Here is a 21,240-nt window from a genome sequence, read left to right as displayed (position 1 = left end):
GTAGCCTAGTGGTTAGAGAGTTGGGCCAGTAAACAGCAGGTAGCCTAGTGGTTAGAGCGTTGGGCCAGTAACCAGCAGGTAGCCTAGTGGTTAGAGCGTTGGGCCAGTAACCAGCAGGTAGCCTAGTGGTTAGAGCGTTGGGCCAGTAACCAGCAGGTAGCCTAGTGGTTAGAGAGTTGGGCCAGTAACCAGCAGGGAGCCTAGTGGTTAGAGCGTTGGGCCAGTAACCGAAAGGTTGCTAGATTGAATCCCCGAGCCGACAAGGTAAAAATCTGTTGTTCTGGCACTGAACAAGGCAGTTAACCCACTGTTCCTAGGCTGTCATTGTAAATAAGAATTTGTTCTTAACTGACTTCCCAAGTTAAATACATTTTTTTTTATAAAAAAAAATCTGTCCTAAATTAAAGCTGGTTAATTAAACGTTTTTAAATAGTTAGTAGCCTACACTCCCCCAGCTAGAACATCCAAGAGATCACCTTTAATTTCACAGGCAACCACTAGTGATGATGATGAGGGTTATTGTGAGGCCCACAATGTGCAGTCAACATCCAAACAACGTTGGTGTGTTTGCTGGGTAGGTCACTCTATTGGCTGGTCCAGCAATTATGATTTTTGGACACAATAATCCCACTGTAATTATATCTAATTATAGTGGACAAAACATTATGAACACCTGCTCTTTCTATGACATGAATGGTCCACCACCCCAAAGGACATCCAGCCAACTTGACACAACTGTGGGAAGCATTGGAGTCAACATGGGCCAGCTTTCGACACCTTGTAGAGTCCATGCCCCAACAAATTGAGGCTGCTCTAATGGCAGAAGGGGGGGGTGCAACTCAATATTAGGAAGTTGTTCTTAATGTTTTATTCGTTGTGTTCCCGTGACCTTTTGAATGACTGGCATGTCTGTATGACAAGGGGTTTTCTATCGCCATCTAGTGGCCGGTATGACCTCAAAAATCCACCAAAGCCAAAACTCCATGCCGGGTTTTCTGTCCAACAACACGACGAACGGCAGTCGCTGTCAAAAAACACCTTCCACGTGATCGCCTCATCTCAGCTGTCATTCGTTGGCCGAAGCACACGCTTTGAACATCATCACAACTGCAGCCAATCGCAGGAAACAAGGAAATGTTTCTTTCGCGCTCTGTCCCGAACATGAGCAATGCAACATTCTGCCGTTGATGCATGTTTATGTGTCTTCCGTTCAGTCATAGACTTCTAACTCATATTTCTCACCATGGACGGTGCATTGACTACTGAGCATCTGGAGGATGGGTCTTTGCGGAGGAGAAAGACAGAAGACGACGGAGAGGATCAGATTGGGAGCAAGTTGTCAAAAACGGAAACCACCGGGTAACTTTTTTTTTTTGACAGCTGCCACTTCGTAGGTTGTGTCGGCCTCCCTCTGGGCCGCTGATAAGTCGAGTTGTTTTAAGTTCACAGAGCACGCAACCCACATTTTACAGCAGCTAGAATAAACATAATGATTTAATCAATCACATGCAATGATAAATACAATGGTTGAAAGGAATACAGTACTGAATTTTAAATCTATGCTTGGCTTCACACATGGTCTCTGTGTCGTACTGTACTGTATGGTACTGTACTGTATGGTACTGTACTGTACTCTATGGTACTGTACTGTACTCTATGGTACTGTACTCTATGGTACTGTACTCTATGGTACTGTACTGTACTGTATGGTACTGTACTGTACTCTATGGTACTGTACTGTACTCTATGGTACTGTACTGTACTCTATGGTACTGTACTGTATGGTACTTTACTCTATGGTACTTTACTCTATGGTACTATACTCTATGGTACTGTACTGTACTCTATGGTACTGTACTCTACTGGTACTCTATGGTACTGTACTCTATGGTACTGTACTGTACTCTATGGTACTATACTCTATGGTACTATACTCTATGGTACTGTACTGTACTCTATGGTACTGTACTATACTGTACTCTATGGTACTGTACTGTACTCTATGGTACTGTACTCTATGGTACTATACTCTATGGTACTGTACTGTACTCTATGGTACTGTACTATACTGTACTCTATGGTACTGTACTATACTCTATGGTAATGTACTGTACTCTATGGTACTGTACTCAATGGTACTGTACTGTACTCTCTGGTACTATACTATATGGTACTGTACTATATTCTATGGTACTGTACTGTATGGTACTGTACTATATGGTACTGTACTCTATGGTACTGTACTGTACTCTATGGTACTATACTCTATGGTACTATACTCTATGGTACTGTACTGTACTCTATGGTACTATACTCTATGGTACTATACTCTATGGCACTATACTCTATGGTACTGTACTCTATGGTACTGTACTATATGGTACTGTACTGTATGGTACTTTACTGTACTCTATGGTACTGTACTATATGGTACTGTACTCTATGGTACTGTACTCTATGGTACTGTACTCTAAGGTACTGTACTGTACTCTATGGTACTGTACTATATGGTACTGTACTCTATGGTACTGTACTGTACTCTATGGTACTGTACTGTATGGTACTGTACTGTATGGTACTTTAATGTACTCTATGGTACTGTACTATATGGTACTGTACTCTATGGTACTGTACTGTATGGTACTGTACTGTACTCTATGGTACTGTACTATATGATACTGTACTATATGGTACTGTACTGTATGGTACTGTACTGTACTCTATGGTACTGTACTCTATGGTACTGTACTGTGCTGTATGGTACTGTACTATATGGTACTGTACTGTACTCTATGGTACTGTACTGTATGGTACTGTACTGTACTCTATGGTACTGTACTGTACTCTATGGTACTGTACTCTATGGTACTGTATGGTACTGGACTGTACTCTATGGTACTGTACTCTATGGTACTGTACTGTGCTGTATGGTACTGTACTATATGGTACTGTACTGTACTCTATGGTACTGTACTCTATGGTACTGTACTGTACTCTATGGTACTGTACTCTATGGTACTGTACTGTGCTGTACTATATGGTACTGTACTGTACTCTATGGTACTGTACTCTATGGTACTGTACTGTACTGTACTATATGGTACTGTACTGTACTATATGGTACTGTACTGTATGGTACTGTACTGTACTCTATGGTACTGGACTGTACTCTATGTTACTGTACTGTATGGTACTGTACTGTACTCTATGTTACTGTACTGTATGGTACTGTACTGTATGGTACTGTACTGTACTCTATGGTACTGTACTCTATGGTACTGTACTCTATGGTACTGTACTGTGCTGTATGGTACTGTACTATATGGTACTGTACTGTACTCTATGGTACTGTACTATATGGTACTGTACTGTACTCTATGGTACTGTACTGTACTCTATGGTACTGTACTCTATGGTACTGTATGGTACTGGACTGTACTCTATGGTACTGTACTCTATGGTACTGTACTGTGCTGTATGGTACTGTACTATATGGTACTGTACTGTACTCTATGGTACTGTACTCTATGGTACTGTACTGTACTCTATGGTACTGTACTCTATGGTACTGTACTGTGCTGTACTATATGGTACTGTACTGTACTCTATGGTACTGTACTCTATGGTACTGTACTGTACTGTACTATATGGTACTGTACTGTACTATATGGTACTGTACTGTATGGTACTGTACTGTACTCTATGGTACTGGACTGTACTCTATGTTACTGTACTGTATGGTACTGTACTGTACTCTATGTTACTGTACTGTATGGTACTGGACTGTATGCTACTGTACTGTACTATATGGTACTGTACTGTATGGTACTGTACTCTATGTTACTGTACTGTATGGTACTGGACTCTATGGTACTGGACTGTATGGTACTGGAAGAGGTGTACAGACTGGCTGTGTCCCCAATGGCACCGGATTCACTATATAGGGCACTACTTATAGGGAATAGAGGGGGAATATAGCACACTACCTATAGGGAATAGAGGGGGAATATAGTGCACTAGTTATAGTAATAGGGAATAGAGGGGGAATATAGCACACTACCTATAGGGAATAGAGGGGGAATATAGCACACTACCTATAGGAAATAGAGGGGGAATATAGCACACTACCTATAGGGAATAGAGAAGTAGCTCACTACTTATAGGGAATAGAGGGGGAATATAGTGCACTAGTTATAGGAAATAGAGGGGGAATATAGTGCACTAGTTATAGTAATAGGGAATAGAGGGGGAATATAGTGCACTAGTTATAGGGAATAGAGGGGGAATATAGTGCACTAGTTATAGTAATAGGGAATAGAGGGGGAATATAGTGCACTACTTATAGGGAATAGAGGGGGAATATAGTGCACTAGTTATTGGAAATAGAGGGGGAATATAGCACACTACCTATAGGGAATAGAGTTGTAGCTCACTACTTATAGGGAATAGAGGGGGAATATAGTGCACTAGTTATAGGGAATAGAGGGGGAATAGAGTGCCATTTTTCAACGCACCCACAACATAATGAAAACCAACATCTCTATAGCACAGCAATAGACAAGAATAGCAATTAGTACAGAATAACAAACTGTTAAAAGTTAACTGTTAAAAGTTATAAAACTCACACCGAGAGGGTTCTCGATGTTGATCAGCCAACCATCGAAGCCGTACTGTATGGTACTGTACTGTACTGTATGGTACTGTACTGTATGGTACTGTACTCTATGGTACTGGACTGTATGGTACTGGACTGTATGGTACTGTACTCTATGGTACTGTACTGTACATTCTAAATGTATTGTCATTCATATTTCACCAGTTTGGAGTCTTGCTTGGATGAGCCAGTTGAGTTGAGAAGTGTTCATGAAGTCATCAAGTATGGAGCCTCATCTCTGCCAGGTTGGTACAGAGTATAGACTGTATAACAGTACAGAGTATAGACTGTCTAACATTACATAATATAGACTGTATAACAGTACAGAGTATAGACTGTCTAACAGAGTATAGACTGTATAACAGAGTATAGACTGTATAACAGTACAGAATATAGACTGTCTAACAGAGTATAGACTGTATAACAGTACAGAGTATAGACTGTATAACAGTACAGAGTATAGACTGTCTAACAGTACAGAGTATAGACTGTCTAACAGTACAGAGTATAGACTGTCTACCAGTACAGAGTATAGACTGTCTACCAGTACAGAGTATAGACTGTCTAACAGTACAGAGTATAGACTGTCTAACAGTACAGAGTATAGACTGTCTAACAGTACAGAGTATAGACTGTCTAACAGTACAGAGTATAGACTGTCTAACAGTACAGAGTACAGACTGTCTAACAGTACAGAGTATAGACTGTCTAACAGTACAGAGTATAGACTGTCTAACAGAGTATAGACTGTCTAACAGTACAGAGTATAGACTGTCTAACAGTACAGAGTATAGACTGTCTAACAGTACAGAGTACAGACTGTCTAACAGTACAGAGTATAGACTGTATAACAGTACAGAGTATAGACTGTATAACAGTACAGAGTATAGACTGTATAACAGTACAGAGTATAGACTGTCTAACAGTACAGAGTACAGACTGTCTAACAGTACAGAGTATAGACTGTCTAACAGTACAGAGTATAGACTGTCTAACAGTACAGAGTATAGACTGTCTAACAGTACAGAGTATAGACTGTATACCAGTACAGAGTATAGACTGTGTACCAGTACAGAGTATAGACTGTATACAGAGTATAGCCTGTCTAACAGTACATAATATAGACTGTCTAACAGTACATAATATAGACTGTATAACAGTACATAATATAGACTGTATACAGAGTATAGACTGTCTAACAATACAGAGTATAGACTGTCTAACAGTACATAATATAGACTGTATACCAGTACAGAGTATAGACTGTATACCAGTACAGAGTATAGACTGTATACCAGTACAGAGTATAGACTGTATACAGAGTATAGACTGTCTAACAGTACATAATATAGACTGTATAACAGTACATAATATAGACTGTCTAACAGTACAGAGTATAGACTGTCTAAGAGTACATAATATAGACTGTATAGCAGTATAGAGTGCAGACTGTCTAACAGTACAGAATATAGACTGTATACCAGTACAGAGTATAGACTGTATACCAGTACAGAGTATAGACTGTCTAACAGTACAGAGTATAGACTGTATACAGAGTATAGACTGTCTAACAGTACATAATATAGACTGTATAACAGTACATAATATAGACTGTATACAGAGTATAGACTGTATAACAGTACAGAGTATAGACTGTCTAACAGTACATAATATAGACTGTATACCAGTATAGAGTATAGACTGTATACCAGTACAGAGTATAGACTGTATACCAGTACAGAGTATAGACTGTATACCAGTACAGAGTATAGACTGTATACCAGTACAGAGTATAGACTGTCTAACAGTACAGAGTATAGACTGTCTAACAGTACAGAGTATAGACTGTCTAACAGTACAGAGTATAGACTGTCTAACAGAGTATAGACTGTCTAACAGAGTATAGACTGTCTAACAGTACAGAGTATAGACTGTATACCAGTACAGAGTATAGACTGTCTAACAGTACAAAGTATAGACTGTCTAACAGTACAGAGTATAGACTGTCTAACAGTACAGAGTATAGACTGTCTAACAGTACAGAGTATAGACTGTATACCAGTACAGAGTATAGACTGTCTAACAGTACAGAGTATAGACTGTATACCAGTACAGAGTATAGACTGTCTAACAGTACAGAGTATAGACTGTCTAACAGTACAGAGTATAGACTGTCTAACAGTACAGAGTATAGACTGTCTAACAGTACAGAGTATAGACTGTATACCAGTACAGAGTATAGACTGTCTAACAGTACAGAGTATAGACTGTCTAACAGTACAGAGTATAGACTGTATACCAGTACAGAGTATAGACTGTCTAACAGTACAGAGTGTAGACTGTCTAACAGTACAGAGTATAGACTGTATAACAGTACATAATATAGACTGTCTAACAGTACAGAGTATAGACTGTCTAACAGTACAGAGTATAGACTGTATACCAGTACAGAGTATAGACTGTATACCAGTACAGAGTATAGACTGTCTAACAGTACAGAGTGTAGACTGTCTAACAGTACAGAGTGTAGACTGTCTAACAGTACAGAGTATAGACTGTCTAACAGTACAGAGTATAGACTGTATACCAGTACAGAGTATAGACTGTATACCAGTACAAAGTATAGACTGTATACCAGTACAGAGTATAGACTGTATACCAGTACAGAGTATAGACTGTCTAACAGTACAGAGTATAGACTGTATACCAGTACAGAGTATAGACTGTATACCAGTACAGAGTATAGACTGTATACCAGTACAGAGTATAGACTGTATACCAGTACAGAGTATAGACTGTCTAACAGTACAGAGTATAGACTGTCTAACAGTACAGAGTATAGACTGTATACCAGTACAGAGTATAGACTGTCTAACAGTACAGAGTATAGACTGTCTAACAGTACAGAGTGTAGACTGTCTAACAGTACAGAGTATAGACTGTATACCAGTACAGAGTATAGACTGTATACCAGTACAGAGTATAGACTGTATACCAGTACAGAGTATAGACTGTCTAACAGTACAGAGTATAGACTGTCTAACAGTACAGAGTATAGACTGTATACCAGTACAGAGTATAGACTGTATACCAGTACAGAGTATAGACTGTCTAACAGTACAGAGTATAGACTGTCTAACAGTACAGAGTATAGACTGTCTAACAGTACATAATATAGACTGTCTAACAGTACAGAGTATAGACTGTCTAACAGTACAGAGTATAGACTGTCTAACAGTACAGAGTATAGACTGTCTAACAGTACAGAGTATAGACTGTCTAACAGTACAGAGTACAGACTGTCTAACAGTACAGAGTATAGACTGTCTAACAGTACATAATATAGACTGTCTAACAGTACAGAGTATAGACTGTCTAACAGTACAGAGTATAGACTGTCTAACAGTACAGAGTATAGACTGTCTAACAGTACAGAGCCTCTGAGTTTCAGAAGGTTTTCATCCTTAGGAAATGACAGGACAGTGGAATGATGATATAGCTGTCACACTCAGGTTATAGTGATACTGGCCCTGTTCGTTCTGCTCACCCAGTTGTTTGGTCGCCAGGCCGACCTGAAGACACAGTAGTCACTCGTATTCAGTGAAAACTCAAATGTTACCACAAGCACAAAGAACGAACCAATCTGTGCCTTTCCCTTTACAGCTAAGCATTATGACCCGGACACCACCGAGCCAATCGGCTCCGGCCTTCAGTCCCTGGAGGAGCTGTTGTCGTGGAAACGCAGCGAGGCCAACCCCTTCAACGTGGCGACGGTGCCCCTGGCCAATCGGGAGCCTTCTCTGGCCAGCACGCCGCACCGGACTCTGGTGAGTCACGACATGATGGGCGGATACCTGGATGACAGGTAGGTTGACCTCTCACCTCTGAACTCTCACCTGTGAACAATGAACTGCCACAAGTAGACTTTGTTTGCACACTCATGACTCTTCTACGATTGGCTATTACTAAATTCTCACATAACAACGTGCTCATTGTGTTAGAAGTCCCTTTTGGAGTAAAAGTGTTTTGCTCAGTGGTACGACTAAATTCCCTCTCACCTTTGACCCCTGACCTCTCCCCTCAGGTTTCTGCAGGGAGCAGAGTCGGATGCTCCCTATGTGTTCTACCACTGGCAGTACATCGACGTGTTTAACTACTTCAGCCACAACACGGTGACCATCCCCCCTGCCGTCTGGACCAACGCTGCTCACAGACACGGAGTCATCGTCCTGGGTGAGACTCAACGGGGCCACGTCCCAATAATCTCTCTTTCCTCCTGAACAAGTGTGTACTTGTTCACTGCTCCCTACGAATGGGAAAATATTGGATTGGTATAGAGATGGGGGTACAGAGGGATTTGTTTTTACAACAGTGATTTCCTGTCAAATCCATGAAGGAAAGTGAATAAGTGCACACTTTGGGAGAAAGCAGAGATTATTGGGATTCAATAATACCCTTGTAGTTATATATCTTTTCACCGAGCCGAACTGAGCCGAACCCCAGCTGTAGGCTCTAAGTGGGCCTGGTAATGTGTCGTGATGCATGCTGAAATGTCAAAATATTCAAGTCATCACGGTTTGGTTCATTCTGGCGGCCCAGCAGTCTGAAAGTGGTACAGTGTTACAGTATGTCGTACATTATTGTACACTACTGGTTTCCACCAGTCTGTTCTCTGCCTTCACTCAGAGGAAGTGTTGTCTTCCACTCAGAGGAAGTGTTGTCTACCACTCAGAGGAAGTGTTGTCTACCACTCAGAGGTAGTGTTGTCTACCACTCAGAGGTAGTGTTGTCTACCACTCAGAGGAAGTGTTGTCTACCACTCAGAGGAAGTGTTGTCTACCACTCAGAGGAAGTGTTGTCTACCACTCAGAGGAAGTGTTGTCTACCACTCAGAGGAAGTGTTGTCTACCACTCAGAGGAAGTGTTGTCTACCACTCAGAGGAAGTGTTGTCTACCACTCAGAGGAAGTGTTGTCTACCACTCAGAGGAAGTGTTGTCTACCACTCAGAGGAAGTGTTGTCTACCACTCAGAGGTAGTGTTGTCTACCACTCAGAGGAAGTGTTGTCTACCAGTCAGAGGTAGTGTTGTCTACCACTCAGAGGTAGTGTTGTCTACCACTCAGAGGTAGTGTTGTCTACCACTCAGAGGTAGTGTTGTCTACCACTCAGAGGTAGTGTTGTATACCACTCAGAGGTAGTGTTGTCTACCACTCAGAGGAAGTGTTGTCTACCACTCAGAGGAAGTGTTGTCTACCACTCAGAGGAAGTGTTGTCTACCACTCAGAGGAAGTGTTGTCTACCACTCAGAGGAAGTGTTGTCTACCACTCAGAGGAAGTGTTGTCTACCACTCAGAGGAAGTGTTGTCTACCACTCAGAGGAAGTGTTGTCTACCACTCAGAGGAAGTGTTGTCTACCACTCAGAGGAAGTGTTGTCTACACTCCTACTGTGTTGGAGAGACGCTGCTCTACTTTCTCAGCCAGTCGAGAGGTTTAGTTTCACTTTTAAAACCTCTTGTTTTTGACCTTCAGGTTTTAGGCTGTGGTTTTCACATGTCTCACTGTGTGTGTGTGTGTGTCGGAGTGACTGTGTGTGTGTGTGTGTGTCAGAGTGACTGTCTCACTGTGTACGTGACTGTGTGTGTGTGTGTGTGTCGGAGTGACTGTCTGTGTGTGTGTGTGTGTGTCGGAGTGACTGTTTCACTGTGTACATGACTGTGTGTGTGTCGGAGTGACTGTGTGTGTGTGTGTGTGTGTCGGAGTGACTGTCTCACTGTGTACGTGACTGTGTGTGTGTGTGTGTCGGAGTGACTGTGTGTTGGAGTGACTGTGTGTGTGTATCGGAGTGAATGTGTGTGTGTGTGTCGGAATGACTGTCTCACTCAGGTCATATACAGTGAGATAAGGGGGTTGAACCTAACAGATGAAATTCTAATAGTTTACACAATGTACATGAGAGAGAACACAAGCCTTCTATATCAAGTGTTGGATTCATATCTGAAACGGTTGGAACATTTGCCTTCTTCAGTACTGATAGGGCTCACGTTGAGAATATAGGTGCTGATCTGACTGCCTCAGTCACACTGCTGATTGGTCTGTTTGAGTTCCACAGTGACTGATCGACGGCTGTGATTGGCTTGTTCTCCAGGCACCTTCATCACTGAGTGGACGGACGGGGGGAAGATGTGCGAGGTCTTCCTGAAAGAGGAGGAGTCTTACAGGGCCGTAGCTGATAGGCTGGTTCAGATAGCCCACTGTTACGGCTTCGATGGTTGGCTGATCAACATCGAGAACCCTCTCGGTGTGAGTTTTATAACTTTTAACAGTTTGTTATTCTGTACTAAAATCTTGTCTATTGCTGTGCTATAGAGATGTTGGTTTTCATTATGTTGTGGGTGCGTTGAAAAATGGCACTCTATTCCCACTATATTCCCCCTCTATTCCCTATAACTAGTGCACTATATTCCCCCTCTATTTCCTATAACTAGTGCACTATATTCCCCCTCTATTCCCTATAACTAGTGCACTATATTCCCCTTCTATTCCCTAACTAGTGCACTATATTCCCCCTCTATTCCCTATAACTAGTGCACTATATTCCCCTTCTATTCCCTAACTAGTGCACTATATTCCCACTCTATTCCCTATAGGTAGTGTGCTATATTCCCCCTCTATTCCCTATAAGTAGTGCACTATATTCCCCCTCTATTCCCTATAAGTAGTGAGCTACTTCTCTATTCCCTATAGGTAGTGTGCTATATTCCCCCTCTATTTCCAATAACTAGTGCACTATATTCCCCCTCTATTCCCTATAAGTAGTGCACTATATTCCCCCTCTATTCCATATTACTATAACTAGGGCACTATATACCCCCTCTATTCCCTATAGGTAGTGTGCTATATTCCCCCTCTATTCCCTATAGGTAGTGTGCTATATTCCCCCTCTATTCCCTATAACTAGTGCACTATATTCCCCCTCTATTCCCTATTACTATAACTAGTGCACTATATTCCCCCTCTATTCCCTATAAGTAGTGCCCTATATAGTGAATCCGGTGCCATTGGGGACATAGCCAGTCTGTACACCTCTTCACCTGTAGACACTTGTTTCCTTCTGAAAGGAGTGTACAGGTTAAAGCAGTATGGTAGAAACAGAACGTCAACAATGACAAGTCTCCTTTAGGTCTACAGCCTCCCTGTTATCTACTGTCATACAGTATACTCACCTGTATTACTGTGCTGAACCCAGAACGTCAACTAGTTTCCTTTAGGTCTACAGCCTCCCTGTTATCTACTGTCATACAGTATACTCACCTGTATTACTGTGCTGAACCCAGAACGTCAACTAGTTTCCTTTAGGTCTACAGCCTCCCTGTTATCTGCTGTCCTACAGTATACTCACCTGTATTACTGTGCTGAACCCAGAACGTCAACTAGTTTCCTTTAGGTCTACAGCCTCCCTGTTATCTACTGTCATACAGTATACTCACCTGTATTACTGTGCTGAACCCAGAACGTCAAGTGGACTAGTAGTGAACTAGGGGACAGAGGGGGCCATTTGGGAAACACGTTGATGATTGATAACGCGTATGTTCCCTGCCCTCCGTCTCCTCTCGTGTCATTAGGAGACTGCTGTGAAGAACACTCCTCTGTTTCTACGTTATCTGACGGACCAGATGCACGAGAGAGTCCCTGGTAGTATGGTGCTGTGGTATGACTCTGTTCTGGAGAACGGACAGCTCAAATGGCAGAATGAACTCAACCCATCCAACAGGTAGGTGGACAGGGGAGAGGAGGTGAGGGAGGGGGGAGGGAGTGGAAAATGTGGATAGGGAAGATAAGGAGATCTTTTACACCTCTCTCTCTCCACTCCCCCTTCACCTCTCTCTCTCCACTCCCCCCTTCACCTCTCTCTCTCTCTCTCCACTCCCCCCTTCACCTCTCTCTCTCCACTCCCCCCTTCACCTCTCTCTCTCCACTCCCCCCTTCACCTATCTCTCTCCACTCCCCCCTTCACCTCTCTCTCTCTCTCTCTCTCTCTCCACTCCCCCCTTCACCTCTCTCTCTCTCCACTCCCCCCTTCACCTCTCTCTCTCCACTCCCCCCTTCACCTCTCTCTCTCTCCACTCCCCCCTTCACCTCTCTCTCTCTCCCTCCCCCTTCACCTCTCTCTCCACTCCCCCTTCACCTCTCTCTCTCTCTCCACTCCCCCTTCACCTCTCTCTCTCCACTCCCCCTTCACCCCTCTCACCTCTCTCTCTCCACTCCCCCCCTTCACCTCTCTCTCTCTCTCCACTCCCCACTTCACCTCTCTCTCTCTCTCCACTCCCCACTTCACCTCTCTCTCTCCACTCCCCCTTCACCTCTCTCTCTCCACTCCCCCTTCACCTCTCTCTCTCCACTCCCCCTTCACCTCTCTCTCTCTCCACTCCCCCTTCACCTCTCTCTCTCCACTCCCCCCTCACCTATCTCTCTCCACTCCCCCCCTTCACCTCTCTCTCTCCACTCCCCCTTCACCTCTCTCTCTCCACTCCCCCCCTTCACCTCTCTCTCTCCACTCCCCCTTCACCTCTCTCTCTCTCCACTCCCCCTTCACCTATCTCTCTCCACTCCCCTTCACCTCTCTCTCTCCACTCCCCCCTTCACCTCTCTCTCCCACTCCCCCTTCACCTCTCTCTCTCTCCCCCTCCCCCTTCACCTCTCTCTCCACTCCCCCTTCACCTCTCTCTCTCACTCCACTCCCCCCTTCACCTCTCTCTCTCCACTCCCCCCCTTCACCTCTCTCTCACTCCCCCTTCACCTCTCTCTCTCCACTCCCCTTCACCTCTCTCTCCCACTCCCCCTTCACATCTCTCTCTCTCCACTCCCCCTTCACCTTCTCTCCCCCTTCACCTCTCTCTCCACTCCCCCCATTCACCTATCTCTCTCCACTCCCCACTTCACCTCTCTCTCTCTCTCCACTCCCCCCCTTCACCTCTCTCTCTCCACTCCCCCTTCACCTCTCTCTCTCCACTCCCCCTTCACCTCTCTCTCTCCACTCCCCCTTCACCTCTCTCTCCACTCCCCCCTTCACCTCTCTCTCCACTCCCCCTTCACCTCTCTCTCCACTCCCCCTTCACCTCTCTCTCCCACTCCCCCTTCACCTCTCTCTCTCCACTCCCCCCCCTTCACCTCTCTCTCTCCACTCCCCACTTCACCTCTCTCTCTCTCTCTCTCCACTCCCCCTTCACCTATCTCTCTCCACTCCCCCTTCACCTTTCTCTCCCCCTTCACCTCTCTCTCTCCACTCTCCCCCTTCGCCTCTCTCTCTCTCTCCACTCTCCCCCCTTCACCTCTCTCTCTCTCCACTCTCCCCCTTCGCCTCTCTCTCTCTCTCCACTCTCCCCCCTTCGCCTCTCTCTCTCCCACTCTCCCCCCTTCACCTCTCTCTCTCCACTCTCCCCCTTCGCCTCTCTCTCTCTCTCCACTCTCCCCACTTCACCTCTCCACTCCCCACTCCCCACTTCACCTCTCTCTCTCTCTCCACTCCCCACTTCACCTCTCTCTCTCTCCACTCCCCACTTCACCTCTCTCTCTCTCTCCACTCCCCACTTCACCTCTCTCCCTCTCTCCACTCCCCACTTCACCTCTCTCTCTCTCCACTCCCCACTTCACCTCTCTCTCTCTCTCCACTCCCCACTTCACCTCTCTCTCTCTCTCTCCACTCCCCACTTCACCTCTCTCTCTCTCCACTCCCCACTTCACCTCTCTCTCTCTCTCCACTCCCCACTTCACCTCTCTCTCTCTCTCCACTCCCCCACTTCACCTCTCTCTCTCTCTCCACTCCCCCCCTTCACCTCTCTCTCTCTCCACTCCCCCCCTTCACCTCTCTCTCTCCCACTCCCCCTTCACCTCTCTCTCTCTCCACTCCCCCCTTCACCTATCTCTCTCCACTCCCCCCCTTCACCTCTCTCTCTCCACTCCCCCTTCACCTCTCTCTCTCCACCCCCTTCACCTCTCTCTCTCCACTCCCCCCTTCACCTGTCTCTCCCCACTTCACCTCTCTCTCTCCCCCACTCCCCCTTCACCTCTCTCTCCCCACTCCCCCCTTCTCTCAGAGTGTTTTTCTCAGCGTGTGATGGTATCTTCACCAACTATAACTGGACAGAGCAGAACCTGGAGGGAATGAAGGCCTACTCAGCTGCTCAGGGCCGGCTGGCGGACATCTTTGTTGGGGTGGACGTGTTCGCCAGGGGAGAGGTGGTGGGGGGGAAGCTGGAGACTAATAAGGTTAGTTTGGGGAATTGGGGTCGGGTCGGGTCGGAGGGGGAGGGTAGGAGGGAGATGGTGGGAGAAGGGTGGGGTGTGTGGGTAGGAGGGTAGGAGGGGAAGGGTGGGGTGTGTGGGTAGGAGGGGGGGGGGTAGGGAGATGGTGGGAGAAGGGTGGGGTGTGTGGGTAGGAGGGAGAGGGGGTAGGGAGATGGTGGGAGAAGGGTGGGGTGTGTGGGTAGGAGGGGGAAGGGGGTAGGGAGATGGTGGGAGAAGGGTGGGGGGGTGTGTGTGTCAGTGCTTTAGTGACAGGTACGTGTATGTGTGTGTCTTCTTAAAGAAGTGGAGTTTATTATGGTAGTGTGTGTGTGTGTGATCATAAAGTGGCGTGTGCTCGTAACAAGATATAAACATCAGTCCCTCCCTCCCTCCCCAGGCTCTGGAGATGATTCGTAAACATGACTTCTCTACGGCCATCTTTGCTCCAGGCTGGGTGTACGAGTCCATCCCAGACAAGACCGACTTCAGGAAGGAGCAGGACAAGTGAGATGAACTTCTGCTCCTTTTACTGTCTAATGTTTTGGGGATTTTGTCTAGTGTAGCGGTGTGGTTGTTTGGGGGATTTTGTCTAGTGTAGCGCTGTGGTTGTTTTGGGGGATTTTGTCTAGTGTAGCGCTGTGGTTGTTTTGGGGATTTTGTCTAGTGGAGCGCTGTGGTTGTTTTGGGGGATTTTGTCTAGTGTAGCGCTGTGGTTGTTTGGGGGATTTTGTCTAGTGTAGCGCTGTGGTTGTTTTGGGGATTTTGTCTAGTGTAGCGCTGTGGTTGTTTTGGGGGATTTTGTCTAGTGGAGCGCTGTGGTTGTTTTGGGGGATTTTGTCTAGTGTAGCGCTGTGGTTGTTTTGGGGATTTTGTCTAGTGTAGCGCTGTGGTTGTTTTGGGGATTTTGTCTAGTGTAGCGCTGTGGTTGTTTTGGGGGATTTGTCTAGTGTAGCGCTGTGGTTGTTTTTGGTTGTTTTGGGGGATTTTGTCTAGTGTAGCGCTGTGGTTGTTTGGGGGATTTTGTCTAGTGTAGCGCTGTGGTTGTTTTGGGGGATTTTGTCTAGTGTAGCGCTGTGGTTGTTTTGGGGGATTTTGTCTAGTGGAGCGCTGTGGTTGTTTTGGGGGATTTTGTCTAGTGTAGCGCTGTGGTTGTTTTGGGGATTTTGTCTAGTGTAGCGCTGTGGTTGTTTTGGGGATTTTGTCTAGTGGAGCGCTGTGGTTGTTTTGGGGGATTTTGTCTAGTGTAGCGCTGTGGTTGTTTTTGGGGATTTTGTCGAGTGTAGCGCTGTGGTTGTTTTGGGGATTTTGTCTAGTGTAGCGCTGTGGTTGTTTTGGGGATTTTGTCTAGTGTAGCGCTGTGGTTGTTTTGGGGGATTTTGTCTAGTGTAGCGCTGTGGTTGTTTTGGGGATTTTGTCTAATGTAGTGGGTTGTTTTGGGGATTTTGTCTAATGTAGTGGGTTGTTTTGGGGATTTTGTCTAGTGTAGCGCTGTGGTTGTTTTGGGGATTTTGTCTAATGTAGCGCTGTGGTTGTTTTGGGGGATTTTGTCTAGTGTAGCGCTGTGGTTGTTTTGGGGATTTTGTCTAGTGTAGCGCTGTGGTTGTTTTTGGTTGTTTTGGGGATTTTGTCTAGTGTAGCGCTGTGGTTGTTTTTGGTAGTTTTGGGGATTTTGTCTAGTGTAGCGCTGTGGTTGTTTTGGGGATTTTGTCTAGTGTAGCGCTGTGGTTGTTTGGGGGATTTTGTCTAGTGTAGCGCTGTGGTTGTTTTGGGGATTTTGTCTAGTGTAGCGCTGTGGTTGTTTTGGGGATTTTGTCTAGTGTAGCGCTGTGGTTGTTTTGTGGGATTTTGTCTAGTGTAGCGCTGTGGTTGTTTTTGGTTGTTTTGGGGGATTTTGTCTAGTGTAGCGCTGTGGTTGTTTTTGGTTGTTTTGGGGATTTTGTCTAGTGTAGCACTGTGGTTGTTTTGGGGATTTTGTCTAGTGTAGCGCTGTGGTTGTTTTTGGTTGTTTTGGGGATTTTGTCTAGTGTAGCGCTGTGGTTGTTTTGGGGATTTTGTCTAGTGTAGCGCTGTGGTTGTTTTGGGGATTTTGTCTAGTGTAGCGCTGTGCTTGTTTTGGGGATTTTGTCTAGTGTAGCGCTGTGGTTGTTTTGGGGATTTTGTCGAGTGTAGCGCTGTGGTTGTTTTGGGGATTTTGTCTAGTGGAGCGCTGTGGTTGTTTTGGGGATTTTGTCTAGTGTAGCGCTGTGGTTGTTTTGGGGATTTTGTCTAGTGTAGCGCTGTGGTTGTTTTGGGGATTTTGTCTAGTGTAGCGCTGTGGTTGTTTTGGGGATTTTGTCTAGTGTAGCGCTGTGGTTGTTTTGGGGATTTTGTCTAGTGTAGCGCTGTGGTTGTTTTGGGGATTTTGTCTAGTGTAGCGCTGTGGTTGTTTTGGGGGATTTTGTCTAGTGTAGCGCTGTGGTTGTTTTGGGGATTTTGTCTAGTGTAGCGCTGTGGTTGTTTTTGGGATTTTGTCTAATGGAGCGCTGTGGTTGTTTGGGGGATTTTGTCTAGTGTAGCGTTGTGGTTGTTTTGGGGGATTTTGTCTAGTGTAGCGCTGTGGTTGTTTTGGGGATTTTGTCTAGTGTAGCGCTGTGGTTGTTTTGGGGATTTTGTCTAGTGTAGCGCTGTGGTTGTTTTTGGTTGTTTTGGGGGATTTTGTCTAGTGTAGCGCTGTGGTTGTTTTTGGTTGTTTTGGGGATTTTGTCTAGTGTAGCACTGTGGTTGTTTTGGGGATTTTGTCTAGTGTAGCACTGTGGTTGTTTTGGGGATTTTGTCTAGTGTAGCGCTGTGGATGTTTTGGGGATTTTGTCTAGTGTAGCGCTGTGGTTGTTTGGGGGATTTTGTCTAGTGTAGCGCTGTGGTTGTTTTGGGGATTTTGTCTAGTGTAGCGCTGTGGTTGTTTTGGGGATTTTGTCGAGTGTAGCGCTGTGGTTGTTTTGGGGATTTTGTCTAGTGTAGCGCTGTGGTTGTTTTGGGGATTTTGTCTAGTGTAGCGCTGTGGTTGTTTCTGGATGTTTTGGGGATTTTGTCTAGTGTAGCGCTGTGGTTGTTTTGGGGATTTTGTCGAGTGTAGCGCTGTGGTTGTTTTGGGGATTTTGTCTAGTGGAGCGCTGTGGTTGTTTTGGGGATTTTGTCTAGTGTAGCGCTGTGGTTGTTTTGGGGATTTTGTCTAGTGTAGCGCTGTGGTTGTTTCTGGATGTTTTGGGGATTTTGTCTAGTGTAGCGCTGTGGTTGTTTTGGGGATTTTGTCTAGTGTAGCGCTGTGGTTGTTTTGGGGATTTTGTCTAGTGGAGCGCTGTGGTTGTTTTGGGGATTTTGTCTAGTGTAGCGCTGTGGTTGTTTTGGGGATTTTGTCTAGTGTAGCGCTGTGGTTGTTTTGGGGATTTTGTCTAGTGTAGCGCTGTGGTTGTTTTGGGGATTTTGTCTAGTGTAGCGCTGTGGTTGTTTTGGGGGATTTTGTCTAGTGTAGCGCTGTGGTTGTTTTGGGGATTTTGTCTAGTGTAGCGCTGTGGTTGTTTTGGGGGATTTTGTCTAATGGAGCGCTGTGGTTGTTTGGGGGATTTTGTCTAGTGTAGCGTTGTGGTTGTTTTGGGGGATTTTGTCTAGTGTAGCGCTGTGGTTGTTTTGGGGATTTTGTCTAGTGTAGCGCTGTGGTTGTTTTGGGGATTTTGTCTAGTGTAGCGCTGTGGTTGTTTTTGGTTGTTTTGGGGGATTTTGTCTAGTGTAGCGCTGTGGTTGTTTTTGGTTGTTTTGGGGATTTTGTCTAGTGTAGCACTGTGGTTGTTTTGGGGATTTTGTCTAGTGTAGCACTGTGGTTGTTTTGGGGATTTTGTCTAGTGTAGCGCTGTGGTTGTTTTGGGGATTTTGTCTAGTGTAGCGCTGTGGTTGTTTGGGGGATTTTGTCTAGTGTAGCGCTGTGGTTGTTTTGGGGATTTTGTCTAGTGTAGCGCTGTGGTTGTTTTGGGGATTTTGTCTAGTGTAGCGCTGTGGTTGTTTTGGGGATTTTGTCTAGTGTAGCGCTGTGGTTGTTTTGGGGATTTTGTCTAGTGTAGCGCTGTGGTTGTTTCTGGATGTTTTGGGGATTTTGTCTAGTGTAGCGCTGTGGTTGTTTTGGGGATTTTGTCGAGTGTAGCGCTGTGGTTGTTTTGGGGATTTTGTCTAGTGGAGCGCTGTGGTTGTTTTGGGGATTTTGTCTAGTGTAGCGCTGTGGTTGTTTTGGGGATTTTGTCTAGTGTAGCGCTGTGGTTGTTTTGGGGATTTTGTCTAGTGTAGCGCTGTGGTTGTTTTGGGGGATTTTGTCTAGTGTAGCGCTGTGGTTGTTTTGGGGATTTTGTCTAGTGTAGCGCTGTGGTTGTTTTGGGGGATTTTGTCTAATGGAGCGCTGTGGTTGTTTGGGGGATTTTGTCTAGTGTAGCGTTGTGGTTGTTTTGGGGTTTTTGTCTAGTGTAGCGCTGTGGTTGTTTTGGGGATTTTGTCTAGTGTAGCGCTGTGGTTGTTTTGGGGATTTTGTCTAGTGTAGCGCTGTGGTTGTTTTGGGGATTTTGTCTAGTGTAGCGCTGTGGTTGTTTTTGGGATTTTCTCTAGTGTAGTGGGTTGTTTTATCGAACGCCACACCTTAAATGCCTCTGGGAAATATGAAGTGATGCTGTCTATCTAAGGACTGTAGATGAGTACAAGGCATGTGGCGCTAACATTTGGCGCTAACATTTGGCGCTAACATTTGGCGCTAACATTTGGCGCTAACATTTGGCGCTAACATCTGGCGCTAACATCTGATGCTAACATCTGACGCTAACATCTGACGCTAACATCTGACGCTAACATCTGATGCCATGTTTGTTATACATGGTCCCTAGACCCTGTTGAATAAACAAATAAAATAGACTATATTTTCTCTTATAAAAGCGCTCACTCATACCACACATAGCATAGCCACAGTCGAAATTGACCCTCCTATGTCATATCCTACAATGTCACATCCTGTTTCCTGTGTGCAGGTTCTGGTCTCTTCTGTCTGACTTCCTGTATGTCCACCGGCCCTCGTCGCCCCTCCCTTTCGTCTCCTCCTTCTGCCAGGGTGCTGGGACCAGCCTCTACTGGAGGGGACAGGTGAGTGAGTCAACCAATCAGAGGACGGGTTCTATGTCTAGAATATTCATAAAATTGCCCCCACCATGGCTGCCTGGGTATTGTGGTGCAATACTTTCCATGATAATGTAGAATTTTCATTCAAATGATGTTAACTGATGTGGCTCATGCAGTACAATGTATTTGTCAGTTGAGTTGTATCAACAAATCACAGCACATATTGATGGGTACACTTCCTGCTTTGCTCTTGTGGGGTACACTCGCAATGGCTGCCAGTCCACCCATTGTGCCATAATTGACTTGAATGGGGACGCCTGTTCTATTCATTGTATTTCTATGGCAGCACATGCAGTTAGGAGAGGAGGAAGGGAGAAAATGTGCTCAGTGGTTATGACGGAGAATGCGGTCGTTTGGCTGCCCAATTATCGGTGTCCAAAAATTCCATGACTGTCACACGACGAGTAACAACAAGGATCTGGGTCTTCTTTGGAATATGTATCATTGGATGGGATTCTGTCCTATTCGTGTCCTGGAGGTACCCTCTGACCTGTCCTGTGTGTGTCTGCTGGGCTGTGTAGCGTGAGGTGGATCGTAGCTGGTTCAACCTGGATGCCCAGGAGCTGCAACCCCTATACTACAAAGAGACCCTCGAGGGGGAGGGCTGGCTGAGGACCCAGGGCTGCCCTGAAGATGCCTGGAGCGGGGGCAGCTCTCTGCTCGTAGAGGGCGTCCTACCCTCCATGCTGTCTAAAGTCTGCGCCAGGTGGGGGAGTGTGTGGGGGAGTGTGTGGGGGAGTGTGTGGGGGAGTGTGTGGGGGAGTGTGTGGGGGAGTGTGTGGGGGAGTGTGTGGGGGAGTGTGTGGGGGAGTGTGTAGGGGAGTGTGTAGGGGAGTGTGTAGGGGAGTGTGTGTTCATGAGGGCTTGTATATTCCTCTTACAGCTTTAACGATTCAAATGCTATGGCCTCTCTCTCTTCCCCTCGCTCCGTCTCTCTTCCGCTCGCTCCGTCTCTCTTCCCCTCGCTCCGTCTCTCTTCCTCTCGCTCCCTCTCTCTTCCTCTCGCTCCCTCTCTCTTCCCCTCGCTCCCTCTCTCTTCCCCTCGCTCCCTCTCTTCCCCTCGCTCCCTCTCTCTTCCCTTCGCTCCCTCTCTCTTCCTCTCGCTCCCTCTCTCTTC

General features: G+C 45.7%; 1 protein-coding gene across 4 annotated transcripts in view; it reads left to right on the top strand.

Annotated features, from left to right (window-relative positions):
* The first annotated feature begins 1,128 nt into the window (after nucleotides 1–1,128).
* Nucleotides 1,129–21,240, top strand: part of engase (endo-beta-N-acetylglucosaminidase) — a 34,520-nt gene continuing 14,408 nt past the window's right edge. For 3 of the 4 annotated variants that reach the window (XM_064960477.1, XM_064960478.1, XM_064960479.1), the window contains exons 1-10: nucleotides 1,129–1,359; nucleotides 4,820–4,899; nucleotides 8,318–8,519; nucleotides 8,739–8,887; nucleotides 10,801–10,955; nucleotides 12,278–12,426; nucleotides 14,750–14,921; nucleotides 15,337–15,443; nucleotides 19,976–20,087; nucleotides 20,645–20,829. In XM_064960477.1, coding sequence (XP_064816549.1) covers nucleotides 1,244–1,359; nucleotides 4,820–4,899; nucleotides 8,318–8,519; nucleotides 8,739–8,887; nucleotides 10,801–10,955; nucleotides 12,278–12,426; nucleotides 14,750–14,921; nucleotides 15,337–15,443; nucleotides 19,976–20,087; nucleotides 20,645–20,829 — 1,427 coding nt within the window. In that variant the 5' untranslated portion in view covers nucleotides 1,129–1,243. The remainder of the gene's footprint in view (nucleotides 1,360–4,819; nucleotides 4,900–8,317; nucleotides 8,520–8,738; nucleotides 8,888–10,800; nucleotides 10,956–12,277; nucleotides 12,427–14,749; nucleotides 14,922–15,336; nucleotides 15,444–19,975; nucleotides 20,088–20,644; nucleotides 20,830–21,240) is intronic. The other variant, XM_064960476.1, reaches the window with a different exon arrangement.

The sequence above is a fragment of the Oncorhynchus masou genome, unplaced genomic scaffold (assembly GCF_036934945.1).
Source record: "Oncorhynchus masou masou isolate Uvic2021 unplaced genomic scaffold, UVic_Omas_1.1 unplaced_scaffold_2202, whole genome shotgun sequence".
Taxonomy (NCBI): domain Eukaryota; kingdom Metazoa; phylum Chordata; class Actinopteri; order Salmoniformes; family Salmonidae; genus Oncorhynchus; species Oncorhynchus masou.
This window is presented reverse-complemented; position numbering and strand designations above follow the sequence as displayed.